This window comes from Glandiceps talaboti, chromosome 13, assembly GCF_964340395.1.
Source record: "Glandiceps talaboti chromosome 13, keGlaTala1.1, whole genome shotgun sequence".
In the NCBI taxonomy this organism is placed as follows: Eukaryota; Metazoa; Hemichordata; class Enteropneusta; family Spengelidae; genus Glandiceps; species Glandiceps talaboti.
This window is the reverse complement of record NC_135561.1, coordinates 22938486-22958225: the sequence shown is the minus strand read 5'-3', so window position 1 is coordinate 22958225 and position 19740 is coordinate 22938486. Positions and strand designations below refer to the sequence as shown.

At 35.1% G+C, this 19740-nt stretch overlaps 1 protein-coding gene across 5 annotated transcripts in view; it reads left to right on the top strand.

Annotated features, from left to right (window-relative positions):
• Nucleotides 1-19740, top strand: part of LOC144444512 (uncharacterized) — a 125376-nt gene that overhangs the window by 38722 nt on the left and 66914 nt on the right. For all 5 annotated transcript variants that reach the window (XM_078133956.1, XM_078133955.1, XM_078133954.1 and 2 more), the window contains exons 11-15: nucleotides 579-806; nucleotides 5999-6130; nucleotides 10713-10884; nucleotides 12028-12150; nucleotides 18091-18210. In XM_078133956.1, coding sequence (XP_077990082.1) covers nucleotides 579-806; nucleotides 5999-6130; nucleotides 10713-10884; nucleotides 12028-12150; nucleotides 18091-18210 — 775 coding nt within the window. The remainder of the gene's footprint in view (nucleotides 1-578; nucleotides 807-5998; nucleotides 6131-10712; nucleotides 10885-12027; nucleotides 12151-18090; nucleotides 18211-19740) is intronic.

Sequence of the window (19740 nt, the reverse complement as noted above, 5' to 3'; positions counted from 1 at the left end):
GCAATATAGAGATATGAAATGATGGTAACACTTGTTGTATGGCAATATAGAGATATGAAATGATGGTAACACTTGTTGTATGGCAATAGAGAGATATGAAATGATGATAACACTTGTTGTATGGCAATAGAGAGATATGAAATGATGGTAACACTTGTTGTATGGCAATAGAGAGATATGAAATGATGATAACACTTGTTGTATGGCCATAGAGAGATATGAAATGATGGTAACACTTGTTGTATGGCAATAGAGAGATATGAAATGATGGTAACACTTGTTGTATGGCCATAGAGAGATATGAAATGATGATAACACTTGTTGTATGGCCATAGAGAGATATGAAATGATGGTAACACTTGTTGTATGGCCATAGAGAGATATGAAATGATGGTAACACTTGTTGTATGGCCATAGAGAGATATGAAATGATGGTAACACTTGTTGTATGGCAATAGAGAGATGTGAAATGATTGTAACACTTGTTGTATGGCCATAGAGAGATATGAAATGATGGTAACACTTGTTGTATGGCAATGTAGAGATATGAAATGATTGTAACACTTGTTGTATGGCAGGCGATTTGAACAAGAGAGGACAGTGAAAGATGACGAAGACAAACTAAAGAAAGAGCATGACAAAATACTAGCTGACTTAAAAGCAAGGTTGCAGAATGAACTTGAAGATGCCAAGCTGGAAATGATGAATGATAAAGAGGATACACTGAAATTATACAAACAAAAAATGAAAAAAGAAAGTGAAGCTGAAGAGAAAGAGTTGGAACAAGAGAAACTTGCTAATCTTAGGTATGTACATAGACAGCATTGTTAGTAAGTTTGTTATGAAATATATACTGGAGTATTTAACATGCACTAGCTGCAACTGGATCATTTTCTGTTAGAGATATATTCACTAAATTATGTTAGGCAATTACTTATAAAAAGTCATTGTGTCTGTTAACCCTTTCACCACCACTTGCCTCATGGGATTGTGTGTTGTCCACCAGCCCCCTCACTGACATAATGTGAGAGTGAGTGTGGTGTAATCAAACTGATATAAAAATACTTAGAGTTGCTTATTTTTGAAAAATAAGGTATCATTTGAATGGAAAATAAATTTTCTACATCATAGTTGCAAATACATGCATTCAAATATCACACACACAACCAAAATATGGATTAAAGTAACAAAATATTAATAAAACAAACACTGGTTGTTTATTTATTGACATATCACAAATAAACAAAATATTTATATTACAAACAAAATTCAAAATACCAACATTCATGTTCTTACAAAACTTCTGTATACTGACTAAATGGTCAAAATCGGCGAAAATTTGTCAGAAAATGTTATTTTCAGTCGTATTAAATTTGAACGAAAATAATTAACGGCCTACTAATCCGATTACGACGCAATAGTCGGCCCCCGCACCGGCAATGAAGGGTAAAAAATATCTGAAGTCGTCGCCCCAATACCTTCAGAAAAATCAGTTTGTGTAATTATATATCATTTTTTGACAGAACAACAAAAAATTATCACCAAATTTATCCTCAAAATCAGTAAAAAATGCCCACAAGTTGGTAGTATACGAGTCCGAATCGGGACGCCAACGTGACGCTTTTTGCCGACATGCTTACCCACAAAAGCAAATATGCAGTCGGGACTTTGAAGTTACGTTGCGATAATCTGATCCTTCCATATACTGCATCGAGTTCACTCAGCCATCTCCTTGTATAAAACATCGTATTCATAGTAAAATTGAGTGGAAATTTCAACGAACAGCACCTTTATTTACATTGCAAACGATGTTAGGGGAGACAGATTTTGCTTCGCCGATGTTGAAATTTGAATTTTACATTGAAAAACGCACGTAAAAAATCCGATCGGAAAATCGCCAACATCAAGCGTAAGTTTCCCTCCACTGACCTCTACACAGTGAGCTAATACAAATACAAGTCATTATTGAGCCGTAACAAAAAGAAATAAAACCAAAATAATCCATGATATTGCCAAAAATTACCCCTAGAACGTTAGCATGGGCGTCGGCACGGTCACAAGATTGCGTAAATTTGAACGACATTCAAAAATTCAACCATAAACTGCCGTCGGCAGCTCACACGGCCTTAGCGGGAATTTGATGCTTACATACAAGTACAATGTGTTCCCATAGCTAAATACTTGTATTCAACGATGTATTTCGAGTCAAATTCTGTCGAAATATCCAAAGATAGTGACATAATTTATATCGTAGGCCATGTTATGAGAGCCGTTAATTACTTCCGCCATGTTGAAATTCGATTTTGTGAGCGAAAAACGCACATAAAATTACGATCGCTCGTCATTTGGATCGTACTCCAGATATCGTTCACTGTCATGCTTTCAAAATGGCAGTGTAGATAAACAAGGCTAATACGCATGTGTGGAACTAGTTATGGCAGCAATTTTTGCAGCAATAGCTGCCGTTTAACGGCATAACGGCGAGGTAGGTGAATGAACTCTGGCGTTCCCTCAATTGAGGGAATCGGTGGGCGCCCTAGCGCGTTCCCTCAATTAAGGGAATCGGTGGTGAAAGGGTTAATTAGTAGACAACATTATAGTTTATAGGTGGTATAGTGGCAAGTTTAAATCTTGAGCAAAAACTCACTTTCGACTCTGCCACCATGTTAAAACTGTACTGATTGTAATTGGACTTGGAGTATCATTTCCCATCAGACAACCACAATATATTCAGTGAAGATTATTAAAATACCAATAATTAGAAATTGCACACGTTAAACAGTGATTGATATTATCCATAAACATTAATAAACAGGTTGAAATCATGATTGCCATTGAGGGCGCTGATTTTTGGGTGTGGACCCAAAAAACAAGTTGATTTGGTTTATTGTGTATACAGCTACTAAGATCAGGAATTATCCTCAGGTTACTTCTATACCCAGTGTATTGATGTGTAATTATCTACAGGTTACTTGTATACCCAGTGTATGGATGTGTAATTATCTACAGGTTACTTGTATACCCTGTGTATTGATGTGTAATTATCTACAGGTTACTTGTATACCCAGTGTATGGATGTGTAATTATCTACAGGTTACTTGCATACCCTGTGTATGGACGTGTAATTATCTACAGGTTACTTGTATACCCTGTGTATGGATGTGTAATTATCTACAGGTTACTTGTATACCCTGTGTATGGATGTGTAATTATCTACAGGTTACTTGTATACCCAGTGTATGGATGTGTAATTATCTACAGGTTACTTGTATACCCTGTGTATTGATGTGTAATTATCTACAGGTTACTTGTATACCCAGTGTATGGATGTGTAATTATCTACAGGTTACTTGTATACCCTGTGTATGGATGTGTAATTATCTACAGGTTACTTGTATACCCAGTGTATGGATGTGTAATTATCTACAGGTTACTTGTATACCCTGTGTATGGATGTGTAATTATCTACAGGTTACTTGTATACCCAGTGTATGGATGTGTAATTATCTACAGGTTACTTGTATACCCAGTGTATGGATGTGTAATTATCTACAGGTTACTTGTATACCCAGTGTATGGATGTGTAATTATCTACAGGTTACTTGTATACCCTGTGTATGGATGTGTAATTATCTACAGGTTACTTGTATACCCAGTGTATGGATGTGTAATTATCTACAGGTTACTTGTATACCCAGTGTATGGATGTGTAATTATCTACAGGTTACTTGTATACCCTGTGTATGGATGTGTAATTATCTACAGGTTACTTGTATACCCTGTGTATGGATGTGTAATTATCTACAGGTTACTTGTATACCCAGTGTATGGATGTGTAATTAGCTACAGGTTACTTGTATACCCAGTGTATGGATGTGTAATTATCTACAGGTTACTTGTATACCCAGTGTATGGATGTGTAATTATCTACAGGTTACTTGTATACCCTGTGTATGGATGTGTAATTATCTACAGGTTACTTGTATACCCAGTGTATGGATGTGTAATTATCTACAGGTTACTTGTATACCCAGTGTATGGATGTGTAATTATCTACAGGTTACTTGTATACCCTGTGTATTGATGTGTAATTATCTACAGGTTACTTGTATACCCTGTGTATGGATGTGTAATTATCTACAGGTTACTTGTATACCCAGTGTATGGATGTGTAATTATCTACAGGTTACTTGTATACCCAGTGTATGGATGTGTAATTATCTACAGGTTACTTGTATACCCTGTGTATTGATGTGTAATTATCTACAGGTTACTTGTATACCCAGTGTATGGATGTGTAATTATCTACAGGTTACTTGTATACCCAGTGTATGGATGTGTAATTATCCACAAGGTACTTGTACCAGTATACCCAGTGTATTGATGTGTAATTATCTACAGGTTACTTGTATACCCAGTGTATGGATGTGTAATTATCTACAGGTTACTTGTATACCCTGTGTATGGATGTGTAATTATCTACAGGTTACTTGTATACCCTGTGTATGGATGTGTAATTATCTACAGGTTACTTGTATACCCAGTGTATGAATGTGTAATTATCTACAGGTTACTTGTATACCCTGTGTATTGATGTGTAATTATCTACAGGTTACTTGTATACCCTGTGTATGGATGTGTAATTATCTACAGGTTACTTGTATACCCTGTGTATGGATGTGTAATTATCTACAGGTTACTTGTATACACTGTGTATGGATGTGTAATTATCTACAGGTTACTTGTATACCCTGTGTATGGATGTGTAATTATCTACAGGTTACTTGTATACCCAATGAATTGATGTGTAATTAGTCCCCGCCGGACGAAGTCCGGGACGGGGACTTATGGATTGGGTTCCGTCCGTCCGTCCGTCCGTCCACAGCCGTTTCTTGGAGATGCCTGGACCGATTTTTTTCAAACTTGGTATAGGGGCAACATACAATGGCATACATATGCACGTCAATTTGTTTTATGATACGATCCAATATGGCTGCAAATTTTCCCTGTCTAAAGCCATAACTCAGACATGCTTGAACAGATCTCATTCAAAGTTGGTATTAGGACAGTGTTCTATGACATACATGTGTATATTCATTGTTGTCATGATACCATCCAATATGGCCGCCTAGCAGCCATTTTGTTTGTGAATTTTCCATGTCCAAAGCCATAACTCAGACATGCTTGAACAGATCTCATTCTAAGTTGGTATTAGGACAGTGTACTATGACATACATGTGCATATTCATTGTTGTTGTGATACGATCCAATATGGCCACCTGGCAGCCATTTTGTTTGTGATTTTTCTATGTCCAAAGCCATATCTCAGACGTGCTTGAACAGATCTCATTCAAAGTTGGTATTAAGACAGTGTTCTATGACATACATGTGCATATCCATTTTCATCGTGATACGATCCAATATGGCTGCCTGGCAGCTATTTTGTTTGCGAATTTTCCATGTCCAAAGCCATAACTGAGACATGCTTGAACAGATCTCATTCAAAGTTGGTATTAGGACAGTGTTCTATGACATACATGTGCATATCCATTTTCGTCCTGATACAATCCCCCATACCCGACCCATCCTTTATTGTTGTAGGCATGTTCCATGTCCAACAAGCAGACACAACATATCTAAGTCTGTTTGATTTAGGTTCACAAGTGTTGTTGGATGATCAGAGTAGTGATAATTCCTTAAAACTGAATCATAGCGGGGACTATGTCATTTTCAATGGCTTGTTATCTACAGGTTACAGGTAATTATACACAGGGTACTTGTAAGTTGTATACCCAGTGTACATTGTATGTATGGGTAATTATCCACAGGGTACTTGTATACACACTTGTATGGATGTGTAATTATCCACAGGGTACTTGTAAGTTGTATGTATACACAGTGTATGTATGTATGTATGGGTAATTATCTACAGGGTACTTGTAATTGTTTACTGCATGGGTATGTTGATGTGCAATCTGTATAAATGCTGTCTACCTAGGTCTTTGAGAAAGGACGTTAAAGACTCATTTGATGATGAAGAAGCCAGGCTACAAGAAGGAAATTCAGATGCAATTCGAAAACTACGTGATCAGATAAAGAACAAACAACAAGAGGAAGAAGCTAAACTCAGGTATTCTTGTCTACTACTATGAACACAATACTCTCCCAATACTACTACTATGAACACAATACTCTCCCAATACTACTACTATGAACACAATACTCTCCCAATACTACTACTATGAACACAATACTCTCCCAATACTACTACTATGAACACAACACTCTACCAATACTACTACTATGAACACAATACTCTCCCAATACTACTACTATGAACACAATACTCTCCCAATACTACTACTATGAACACAATACTCTCCCAATACTACTACTATGAACACAATACTCTCCCAATACTACTACTATGAACACAACACTCTACCAATACTACTACTATGGACACAATACTCTACCAATACTATGAACACAATACTGTCCCAATACTACTACTATGAACACAATACTGTCCCAATACTACTACTATGAACACAATACTGTCCCAATACTACTACTATGAACACAACACTCTTCCATTACTACTACTATGAACACAATACTGTCCCAATACTACTGCTATGAACACAATACTGTCCCAATACTACTACAATGAACACAATACTGTCCCAATACTACCACTATGAACACAATAATACAATACTACTACTACATGTATAAAAGTATAATACAATACTATTACTATGAACTGTATAATACAATACTACTACTATAAACAGTATAATACAATACTACTATGAACTGTATAATACAATACTACTACTATAAACACTATAATACAATACTACTACTATAACACTATAATACAATACTACTGCTATGAACACTATAATACAATACTACTACTATGAACACTATAATACAATACTACTACTATGAACACTATAATACAATACTACTACTATGAACTGTATAATACAATACTACTACTATAAACACTATAATACAATACGACTACTATAAACACTATAATACAATACTACTACTATAAACACTATAATACAATACTACTACTATAAACACTATAATACAATACTACTACTATAAACACTATAATACAATACTACTACTATGAACAGTATAATACAATACTACTACTATGAACACTATAATACAATACTACTACTATGAACACTATAATACAATACTACTACTATAACAGTAATACAATACTACTACTATAACAGTATAATACAATACTACTACTATAAACACTATAATACAATACTACTACTATAAACACTATAATACAATACGACTACTATAAACACTATAATACAATACTACTACTATAAACACTATAATACAATACTACTACTATAAACACTATAATACAATACTACTACTATAAACACTATAATACAATACTACTACTATGAACAGTATAATACAATACTACTACTATGAACACTATAATACAATACTACTACTATGAACACTATAATACAATACTACTACTATAACAGTAATACAATACTACTACTATAACAGTAATACAATACTACTACTATAAACACTATAATACAATACTACTACTATAACAGTATAATACAATACTACTACTATAACAGTATAATACAATACTACTACTATAACAGTAATACAATACTACTACTATAAACACTATAATACAATACTACTACTATAACAGTAATACAATACTACTACTATAACAGTAATACAATACTACTACTATAAACACTATAATACAATACTACTACTATAACAGTAATACAATACTACTACTATAACAGTAATACAATACTACTACTATAAACACTATAATACAATACTACTACTATAACAGTATAATACAATACTACTACTATAACAGTATAATACAATACTACTACTATAACAGTAATACAATACTACTACTATAAACACTATAATACAATACTACTACTATAACAGTAATACAATACTACTACTATAACAGTAATACAATACTACTACTATAACAGTAATACAATACTACTACTATAAACACTATAATACAATACTACTACTATAACAGTAATACAATACTACTACTATAACAGTAATACAATACTACTACTATAACAGTAATACAATACTACTACTATTAACACTATAATACAATACTACTACTATAAACACTATAATACAATACTACTACTATAACAGTAATACAATACTACTACTATAAACACTATAATACAATACTACTACTATAAACACTATAATACAATACTACTACTATAAACACTATAATACAATACTACTACTATAACAGTAATACAATACTACTACTATAAACACTATAATACAATACTACTACTATAACAGTAATACAATACTACTACTATAACAGTAATACAATACTACTACTATAACAGTAATACAATACTACTACTATAAACACTATAATACAATACTACTACTATAACAGTAATACAATACTACTACTATAACAGTAATACAATACTACTACTATAACAGTAATACAATACTACTACTATAAACACTATAATACAATACTACTACTATAACAGTAATACAATACTACTACTATAAACACTATAATACAATACTACTACTATAACAGTAATACAATACTACTACTATGAACAGTATAATACAATACTACTACTATGAACACTATAATACAATACTACTACTATGAACACTATAATACAATACTACTACTATGAACAGTATAATACAATACTACTACTATGAACACTATAATACAATACTACTACTATGAACACTATAATACAATACTACTACTATAACAGTAATACAATACTACTACTATAACAGTAATACAATACTACTACTATAACAGTAATACAATACTACTACTATAACAGTATAATACAATACTACTACTATAAACACTATAATACAATACTACTACTATAACAGTATAATACAATACTACTACTATAAACACTATAATACAATACTACTACTATAACAGTATAATACAATACTACTACTATGAACACTATAATACAATACTACTACTATAACAGTAATACAATACTACTACTATAAACACTATAATACAATACTACTACTATAAACACTATAATACAATACTACTACTATAAACACTATAATACAATACTACTACTATTAACACTATAATACAATACTACTACTATAAACAGTATAATACAATACTACTACTATAAACACTATAATACAATACTACTACTATGAACACTATAATACAATACTACTACTATAAACACTATAATACAATACTACTACTATAAACACTATAATACAATACTACTACTATGAACACTATAATACAATACTACTACTATGAACACTATAATACAATACTACTACTATTAACAGTATAATACAATACTACTACTATGAACAGTATAATACAATACTACTACTATAAACACTATAATACAATACTACTACTATAAACACTATAATACAATACTACTACTATAAACACTATAATACAATACTACTACTATAAACACTTTAATACAATACTACTACTATGAACACTATAATACAATACTACTACTATAAACACTATAATACAATACTACTACTATAAACACTATAATACAATACTACTACTATGAACACTATAATACAATACTACTACTATGAACACTATAATACAATACTACTACTACTATGAACACTATAATACAATACTACTACTATGAACAGTATAATACAATACTACTACTATAAACAGTATAATACAACACTACTACTATGAACAGTATAATACAATACTACTACTATAAACAGTATAATACAACACTACTACTATGAACTTAATAATACAATACTATTACTATAAATAGTATAATACAATACTACTACTATAAACAGTATAATACAATACTACTACTATGAACAGTATAATACAATACTACTACTATAAACAGTATAATACAACACTACTACTATGAACTTAATAATACAATACTATTACTATAAATAGTATAATACAATACTACTACTATAAACACTATAATACAATACTACTACTATTAACAGTATAATACAATACTACTACTATGAACAGTATAATACAATACTACTACTATGAACACTATAATACAATACTACTACTATTAACACTATAATACAATACTACTACTATAAACACTATAATACAATACTACTACTATTAACAGTATAATACAATACTACTACTATAACAGTATAATACAATACTACTACTATGAACTGTATAATACAATACTACTATGAACACTATAATACAATACTACTACTATGAACAGTATAATACAATACTACTATAAACACTATAATACAATACTACTACTATAAACACTATAATACAATACTACTATTATGAACACTATAATAATACAATACTACTATAAACACTATAATACAATACTACTGCTAAAAACACTATATTACAATATTACTACCATGAACACTATAATACAATACTACTACCATGAACACTATATTACAATATTACTACCATGAACACTATAATACAATACTACTACTAACGTTATAATACAATACTACTAGTATAAACACTGTGTTACAGTATACTAATGTTATCAATACTATATTACAGTGTGCATGGTCTATAAATGTATCTAGTTCTACTCTATATAAACAATGTACATCATTTACAGGGAAGAGATGGACAGGGCTATGAAGAAACTTAAAGATGAACTACAGGACTTACAGAAGAATGAAAAAAGTAAACTAGAAGAAGAGAAACAAAAAGCATTAGACAAAATCCAAAAAGAAGTTGATGAAGGAGTGGAAAAGGAAAAGAAGACACTTGAAGCAAAGAAGAATTTGGTATGTTTTGTGACAGCAAATTAACTACTTTGTTCCTTGTGGAGAGTTAACTAGAAAAGAATGTGCATACAAGTCATACATCAGTATTGTGATCACAGAATGAAGTTGTTATCAGTATTGTGATAACAGAACAATGAAGTTGTTATCAGTATTGTGATAAGAGAACAATGAAGTTGTTATCAGTATTGTGATCACAGAACAATGAAGTTGTTATCAGTATTGTGATCACACAACAATAAATGACAGTTGTTATCAGTATTGTGATCACAGGACAATGTAGTTGTTATCAGTATTGTGATCACAGAACAATAAATTAGTTATCAGTATTGTGATCACAGAATGAAGTTGTTATCAGTATTGTGATCACAGAACAATGAAGTTGTTATCAGTATTGTGATCACAACAATAAATGACAGTTGTTATCAGTATTGTGATCACAGAACAATGAATGATGTGTGTGTGTGTGTGTGTGTGTGTGTGTGTGTGTGTGTGTGTGTGTGTGTGTGTGTGTGTGTGTGTGTGTGTGTGTGTGTCTGTAAAATTGGTAAAAGGCATATTGCATTCCTCAAAAAAATATTTTTGACCAGTATTTAGCTTTCAATCAGTTGTATCATCGGGGAAATGACAGACTCCGTAATGATAATGCGTCTTTCATGATCCATGACATGCATGACCATGGAAGACGTTCTTTGTTCATTGCACATGTGCAATAAATGAAATTATCACAGCTTCACGCTCACAATGTTTGTTACATCTTACAAGCTTCAATTGTGTCATAAACACAGGTTTTAGGCATGGATGTTACAAAAGTTGTACAAAATGACTCAAAAAGAGCAGTGATAGCTGGTCATTTAAATAGTTTCAACATTGGAATGTTTGAATGTAAGTTTATTGGAGTTGACACTATGCAACAATGTCTTGCTATTGCCTCTTGCTAACATTAGTACCAGGGTAACAACACTTACAAGTTACAGAAGACGCCTAATGTATACTGTATTGCAAGGTCAACCAAGACAGTCTTAATTTTATACACAGGTGTTAGTTGATGGAAGTGTGTACAGCTTGTGTTGTGTCTCTGTATATGCATTTTTAATGGATGCATAAATCACACTATGTAGACTAACTGTGTTTCTACTAATACAGACTATTGAGAATGTCAAGAAGAAATTGGAAACAGATGAGCAGAAATTAGTAGATGATATGGCAAAGAAACATTTTGATCAAATGGAGAAGAAGAGAGCACAGCTGACAGAAAAACATGAAAGAGTAAGAAATCGTATTACCTTCCTTAAGGAATGTTATGTGTTGGGGATGAAAAGTCTGTCTGTCTCACTCTGTCTGTCTGTCTGTCTGTCTGTCTGTCTGTCTGTCTGTCTGTCTGTCTGTCTCTGTCTGTCTGTCTGTCTGTCTGTCTGTCTGTCTGTCTGTCTGTCTGTCTGTCATCGTTTTCTTCTCAAAAACTACTGGCTCAAATTTAAACAAAATTTGGTGCACATATTCTTTAGTGTAATGGCTAGAACTTATGAGTTTTGGTAAACATGCCATGAATATTAGTGAGTTATTATATAATTAATGGGTTTTCTGTAATTAGGCTTTATCTTAAGAATGCACACTTCAAATTCAATATACATGTAATGGGATGTACTACGTTACCACCAGTCTTGTCCAGTGTTGATATCAATGGGATGTAATATGTTAACACCAGTCTAGTCCAGTGTTGATATCAATGGGATGTACTATGTCCACCAGTCTTGTCCAGTGTTGATAACAATGGGAAGTACTATGTCCACCAGTCTAGTCCAGTGTTGATAACAATGGTATGTACTATGTCCACCAGTCTAGTCCAGTGTTGATATCAATGGGATGTACTATGTCCACCAGTCTAGTCCAGTGTTGATAACAATGGTATGTACTATGTCCACCAGTCTAGTCCAGTGTTGATAGCAATGGGATGTACTATGTCCACCAGTCTAGTCCAGTGTTGATAACAATGGGATGTACTATGTCCACCAGTCTAGTCCAGTGTTGATAACAATGGTATGTACTATGTCCACCAGTCTAGTCCAGTGTTGATAACAATGGGATGTACTATGTCCACCAGTCTAGTCCAGTGTTGATAACAATGGGATGTACTATGTCCACCAGTCTAGTCCAGTGTTGATAACAATGGGATGTACTATGTCCACCAGTCTAGTCCAGTGTTGATAACAATGGGATGTACTATGTCCACCAGTCTAGTCCATTGTTGATATCAATGGGATGTATTATGTCCACCAGTCTAGTCCAGTGTTGATAACAATGGGATATAATATGTTAACACCAGTCTAGTCCAGTGTTGATAACAATGGGATGTACTATGTCCACCAGTCTAGTCCATTGTTGATATCAATGGGATGTATTATGTCCACCAGTCTAGTCCAGTGTTGATATCAATGGTATGTACTATGTCCACCAGTCTAGTCCAGTGTTGATAACAATGGGATATAATATGTTAACACCAGTCTAGTCCAGTGTTGATAACAATGGGATGTACTATGTCCACCAGTCTAGTCCATTGTTGATATCAATGGGATGTATTATGTCCACCAGTCTAGTCCAGTGTTGATAACAATGGGATGTACTATGTCCACCAGTCTAGTCCAGTGTTGATAACAATGGGATGTACTATGTCCACCAGTCTAGTCCAGTGTTGATAACAATGGGATGTACTATGTCCACCAGTCTAGTCCAGTGTTGATAACAATGGGATGTACTATGTCCACCAGTCTAGTCCATTGTTGATATCAATGGGATGTATTATGTCCACCAGTCTAGTCCAGTGTTGATAACAATGGGATATAATATGTTAACACCAGTCTAGTCCAGTGTTGATAACAATGGGATGTACTATGTCCACCAGTCTAGTCCATTGTTGATATCAATGGGATGTATTATGTCCACCAGTCTAGTCCAGTGTTGATATCAATGGTATGTACTATGTCCACCAGTCTAGTCCATTGTTGATATCAATGGGATGTATTATGTCCACCAGTCTAGTCCAGTGTTGATATCAATGGGATGTATTATGTCCACCAGTCTAGTCCAGTGTTGATAGCAATGGTATGTACTATGTCCACCAGTCTAGTCCAGTGTTGATAACAATGGGATGTACTATGTCCACCAGTCTAGTCCAGTGTTGATAGCAATGGTATGTACTATGTCCACCAGTCTAGTCCAGTGTTGATAACAATGGGATGTACTATGTCCACCAGTCTAGTCCAGTGTTGATATCAATGGGATGTACTATGTCCACCAGTCTAGTCCAGTGTTGATATCAATGGGATGTACTATGTCCACCAGTCTAGTCCAGTGTTGATAACAATGGTATGTACTATGTCCACCAGTCTAGTCCAGTGTTGATAACAATGGGATGTACTATGTCCACCAGTCTAGTCCATTGTTGATATCAATGGGATGTATACTATGTCCACCAGTCTAGTCCAGTGTTGATATCAATGGGATGTATACTATGTCCACCAGTCTAGTCCATTGTTGATATCAATGGGATGTATACTATGTCCACCAGTCTAGTCCAGTGTTGATATCAATGGGATGTACTATGTCCACCAGTCTAGTCCAGTGTTGATAACAATGGGATATAATATGTTAACACCAGTCTAGTCCAGTGTTGATATCAATGGGATGATGTACTATGTCCACCAGTCTTGTCCAGTGTTGATAACAATGGGATATAATATGTTAACACCAGTCTAGTCCAGTGTTGATATCAATGGGATGATGTACTATGTCCACCAGTCTTGTCCATTGTTGATAACAATGGGATATAATATGTTAACACCAGTCTAGTCCAGTGTTGATATCAATGGGATGTACTATGTCCACCAGTCTAGTCCAGTGTTGATAACAATGGGATGTATTATGTTAACACCAGTCTAGTCCAGTGTTGTTAGTCCCCGCGGACGAAGTCCGGAACGGGGACTTATGGATTGGGTTCCGTCTGTCCGTGCGTCCGTGTGTCCGTGCGTCCGCAGCCGTTTCTTGGAGATGCCTGGACCGATTTTTTTCAAACTTGGTACAGGGGCAACATGCTATGGCATACATATGCACGTCAATTTGTTTTATGATACGATCCAATATGGCCGCCTAGCAACCATTTTATTTGCGAATTTTCCCTGTCTAAAGCCATAACTCAGACATGCTTGAACAGATCTCATTCAAAGTTGGTATTAGGACAGTGTTCTATGACATACATGTGCATATCCATTTTCATTGTGGTACGATCCAATATGGCTGCCTGGTAGCCATTTTGTTTGCGAATTTTCATGTCCAAAGCCATAACTCAGACATGCTTGAACAGATCTCATTCAAAGTTGGTATTAGGACAGTGTTCTATGACATACATGTGCATATCCATTTTTGTCTTGATACGATCCAATATGGCTGCCTGGCAGCCATTTTGGTTGTGAATTTTCCATGTCCAAAGCCATAACTCAGACATGCTTAAACAGATCTCATTCAAAGTTGGTATTAGGACAGCGTTCTATAACATACATGTGCATATCCATTTTCGTCGTGATACGATCCAATATGGCTGCCTGGCAGCCATTTTGGTTGTGAATTTTCCATGTCCAAAGCCATAACTCAGACATGCTTAAACAGATCTCATTCAAAGTTGGTATTAGGATAGCGTTCTATAACATACATGTGCATATCCATTTTCGTCGTGATACGATCCAATATGGCTGCCTGGCAGCCATTTTGTTTGTGAATTTTCCATGTCCAAAGCCGTAACTCAGACTCCATTTTCATCGTGATATGATCCCCCATACCCAACCAATCCTTTAGTGTTGGAGGCATATTCCATGTCCAACAAGCACACACAACATATCTAAGTCTGTTTGTTTTAGGTTCACAAATGTTGTTGCGTGATCAGAGTAGTGATAATTCCTTAAAACCCAATTATAGCGGGGACTATGTCATTCTCAATGACTTGTTAACAATGGGATGTATTGTGTTAACACCAGTCTAGTCCAGTGTTGATAACAGTGGGATGTATTGTGTTAACACCAGTCTAGTCCAGTGTTGATAACAATGGGATGTACTATGTCCACCAGTCTAGTCAAGTGTTGATAACAATGGTATGTACTATGTCCACCAGTCTAGTCCATTGTTGATAACAATGGGATGTACTATGTCCACCAGTCTAGTCCAGTGTTGATAACAATGGTATGTACTATGTCCACCAGTCTAGTCCAGTGTTGATAGCAATGGGATGTACTATGCCCACCAGTCTAGTCCAGTGTTGATAGCAATGGGATGTACTATGCCCACCAGTCTAGTCCAGTGTTGATAGCAATGGGATGTACTATGCCCACCAGTCTAGTCCAATGTTGATAACAATGGGATGTACTATGTCCACCAGTCTAGTCCAGTGCTGATAACAATGGGATGTACTATGTCCACCAGTCTAGTCCAGTGTTGATAACAATGGGATGTACTATGCCCACCAGTCTAGTCCAGTGTTGATAGCAATGGGATGTACTATGTCCACCAGTCTAGTCCAGTGCTGATAACAATGGGATGTACTATGTCCACCAGTCTAGTCCAGTGTTGATATCAATGGGATGTACTATGCCCACCAGTCTAGTCCATTGTTGATAACAATGGGATGTACTATGTCCACCAGTCTAGTCCAGTGTTGTTAACAGTGGGATGTATTATGTTAACACCAGTCTAGTCCAGTGTTGATAACAATGGGATGTACTATGTCCACCAGTCTAGTCCATTGTTGATAACAATGGGATATAATATGTTAACACCAGTCTAGTCCAGTGTTGATAGCAATGGGATGTACTATGTCCACCAGTCTAGTCCAGTGTTGATAACAATGGGAAGTATTATGTTAACACCAGTCTAGTCCAGTGTTGATAGCAATGGTATGTACTATGTCCACCAGTCTAGTCCAGTGTTGATAACAATGGGATGTACTATGTCCACCAGTCTAGTCCAGTGTTGTTAACAGTGGGATGTATTATGTTAACACCAGTCTAGTCCAGTGTTGATATCAATGGTATGTACTATGTCCACCAGTCTAGTCCAGTGTTGATAACAATGGGATGTACTATGTCCACCAGTCTAGTCCAGTGTTGTTAACAGTGGGATGTATTATGTTAACACCAGTCTAGTCCAGTGTTGATAGCAATGGGATGTACTATGTCCACCAGTCTAGTCCAGTGTTGATAACAATGGGAAGTATTATGTTAACACCAGTCTAGTCCAGTGTTGATAGCAATGGTATGTACTATGTCCACCAGTCTAGTCCAGTGTTGATAACAATGGGATGTACTATGTCCACCAGTCTAGTCCAGTGTTGATAACAATGGGATGTACTATGTCCACCAGTCTTGTCCAGTGTTGATAACAATGGGATGTACTATGCCCACCAGTCTAGTCCAGTGTTGATAGCAATGGGATGTACTATGTCCACCAGTCTAGTCCAGTGTTGATAACAATGGGATGTACTATGTCCACCAGTCTAGTCCAGTGTTGATAACAATGGGATGTACTATGTCCACCAGTCTAGTCCATTGTTGATAACAATGGGATATAATATGTTAACACCAGTCTAGTCCAGTGTTGATAGCAATGGGATGTACTATGTCCACCAGTCTAGTCCAGTGTTGATAGCAATAGTATGTACTATGTCCACCAGTCTAGTCCAGTGTTGTTAACAGTGGGATGTATTATGTTAACACCAGTCTAGTCCAGTGTTGATAGCAATGGGATGTACTATGTCCACCAGTCTAGTCCAGTGTTGATAACAATGGGAAGTATTATGTTAACACCAGTCTAGTCCAGTGTTGATAGCAATGGTATGTACTATGTCCACCAGTCTAGTCCAGTGTTGATAACAATGGGAAGTATTATGTTAACACCAGTCTAGTCCAGTGTTGATAGCAATGGGATGTACTATGTCCACCAGTCTAGTCCAATGTTGATAACAATGGGATGTACTATGTCCACCAGTCTAGTCCAGTGTTGATAACAATGGTATGTACTATGTCCACCAGCCTTATGTGAACATTACAAACACATAAACTACCATCATAATAATTGACAAATGCATGATATCAACAATAAATTATAATCACTTGAGTGTATTTACACATTCAATAAGATGATACTGTATAATTGTTGTAAATTTAGGAAATAGATGATTTAACAGCCAAACTACAGGAAGCTCAAGATGAAAATAAAAAGAGAGAAGAAGCCAAACTGAAAGCCAGTCGAGACAAACAAGCTGCAGTCGATGAATTACAGGATGGTGTAAGTATATACCTATTATTAATACATCCAAAAACTTACCTGACAAGACCCAACATTTGTATGGTGACATACAGTGTGACAGTGACAACACTTACCTAACAATACCCAACATTTGTATGGTGACATACAGTGTGACAGTGACAACACTTACCTAACAATACCCAACATTTGTATGGTTACATACAGTGTAACAAGCTATCTCTACATCTAGGTAAAACAGAATCAATTCTTTTTGCATCAAAGAGAAGGCAACATAAAATCAACAGATTACGGGTACAATGTTGTGGGAGTGATATTGAGTCAAAGCAGCAAGTTACATACCTAGGCGTGACATTAGATCAGTCCTTGTCGGGTGATATCATTACAAAGGCAATCATCACCAAATGTTCGAAAAAAATAAAATTTCTCTACAGAAATGCAAGGAATTTAAATCTTGAAACGAAAAAGCTTCTTGTGTCAGCGTTGATTCAGTGTCACTTTGACTACGCCTGTTCGGCATGGTACTCGGGTCTTACTAAACGATCTAAGTTCCGGCTGCAGGTGGCACAAAACAAGGTTATTAGATTTCTATTAGATGTCCCCCCCCAGAACTCACATTGGGATGGACGAATTTCATAAAGTGGGACTATTGCCAGTTGAACAGAGAGTCAGTCAACTCAAATTAAATCACATGTTTAACATCTATAATGGCTATGCGCCTCAGTACATGAGAAATCAAATACATATATACAGAAATAGTTATAATACGAGAAATAGCATTTCAACCTTTAAGATTCCCAGAGTTAAAGGCTGCGGCACTCATACTTTTAGGTACACTGGTACTGCAGCATGGAACAGTTTACCACTGCCAATACGGCATTCTCAGTGTAAAAGTACATTCAAGAAATCAGTCAAAAACCACTTAATGTCTCAAATGCTTGCCAAAAGTCAAAGTTAGTAATGTATATACACTAGTTGTATTGTTTTTCAGGAGTCATTTCAACGTTTGTATGTTTCATTTCCATTTTTCACTAATCTTGCTCCAATCACGTGACCAGAGTTCTTTACCTACCGACATGTTGAATTTTTGAAATCGAGGACCACAATGGAAATAAGTTTTAATTGCTTTGTTGTGTTATCCTCGGCAATACTTTTAAATGTATGTTTTTACTTTATTTTATTGCCAAATAAATTCAAATTCAAATTCAACATTTGTATGGTGACATACAGTGTGACAGTGACAACACTTACCTAACAATACCCAACATGTCATTTGTATGGTGACATACAGTGTGACAGTGACAACACTTACCTAACAAGACCCAACATTTGTATGGTGACATACAGTGTGACAGTGACAACACTTACCTAACAATACCCAACATTTGTATGGTGACATACAGTGTGACAGTGACAACACTTACCTAACAATACCCAACATTTGTATGGTGACATACAGTGTGACAGTGACAACACTTACCTAACAATACCCAACATTTGTATGGTGACATACAGTGTGACAGTGACAACACTTACCTAACAATACCCAAC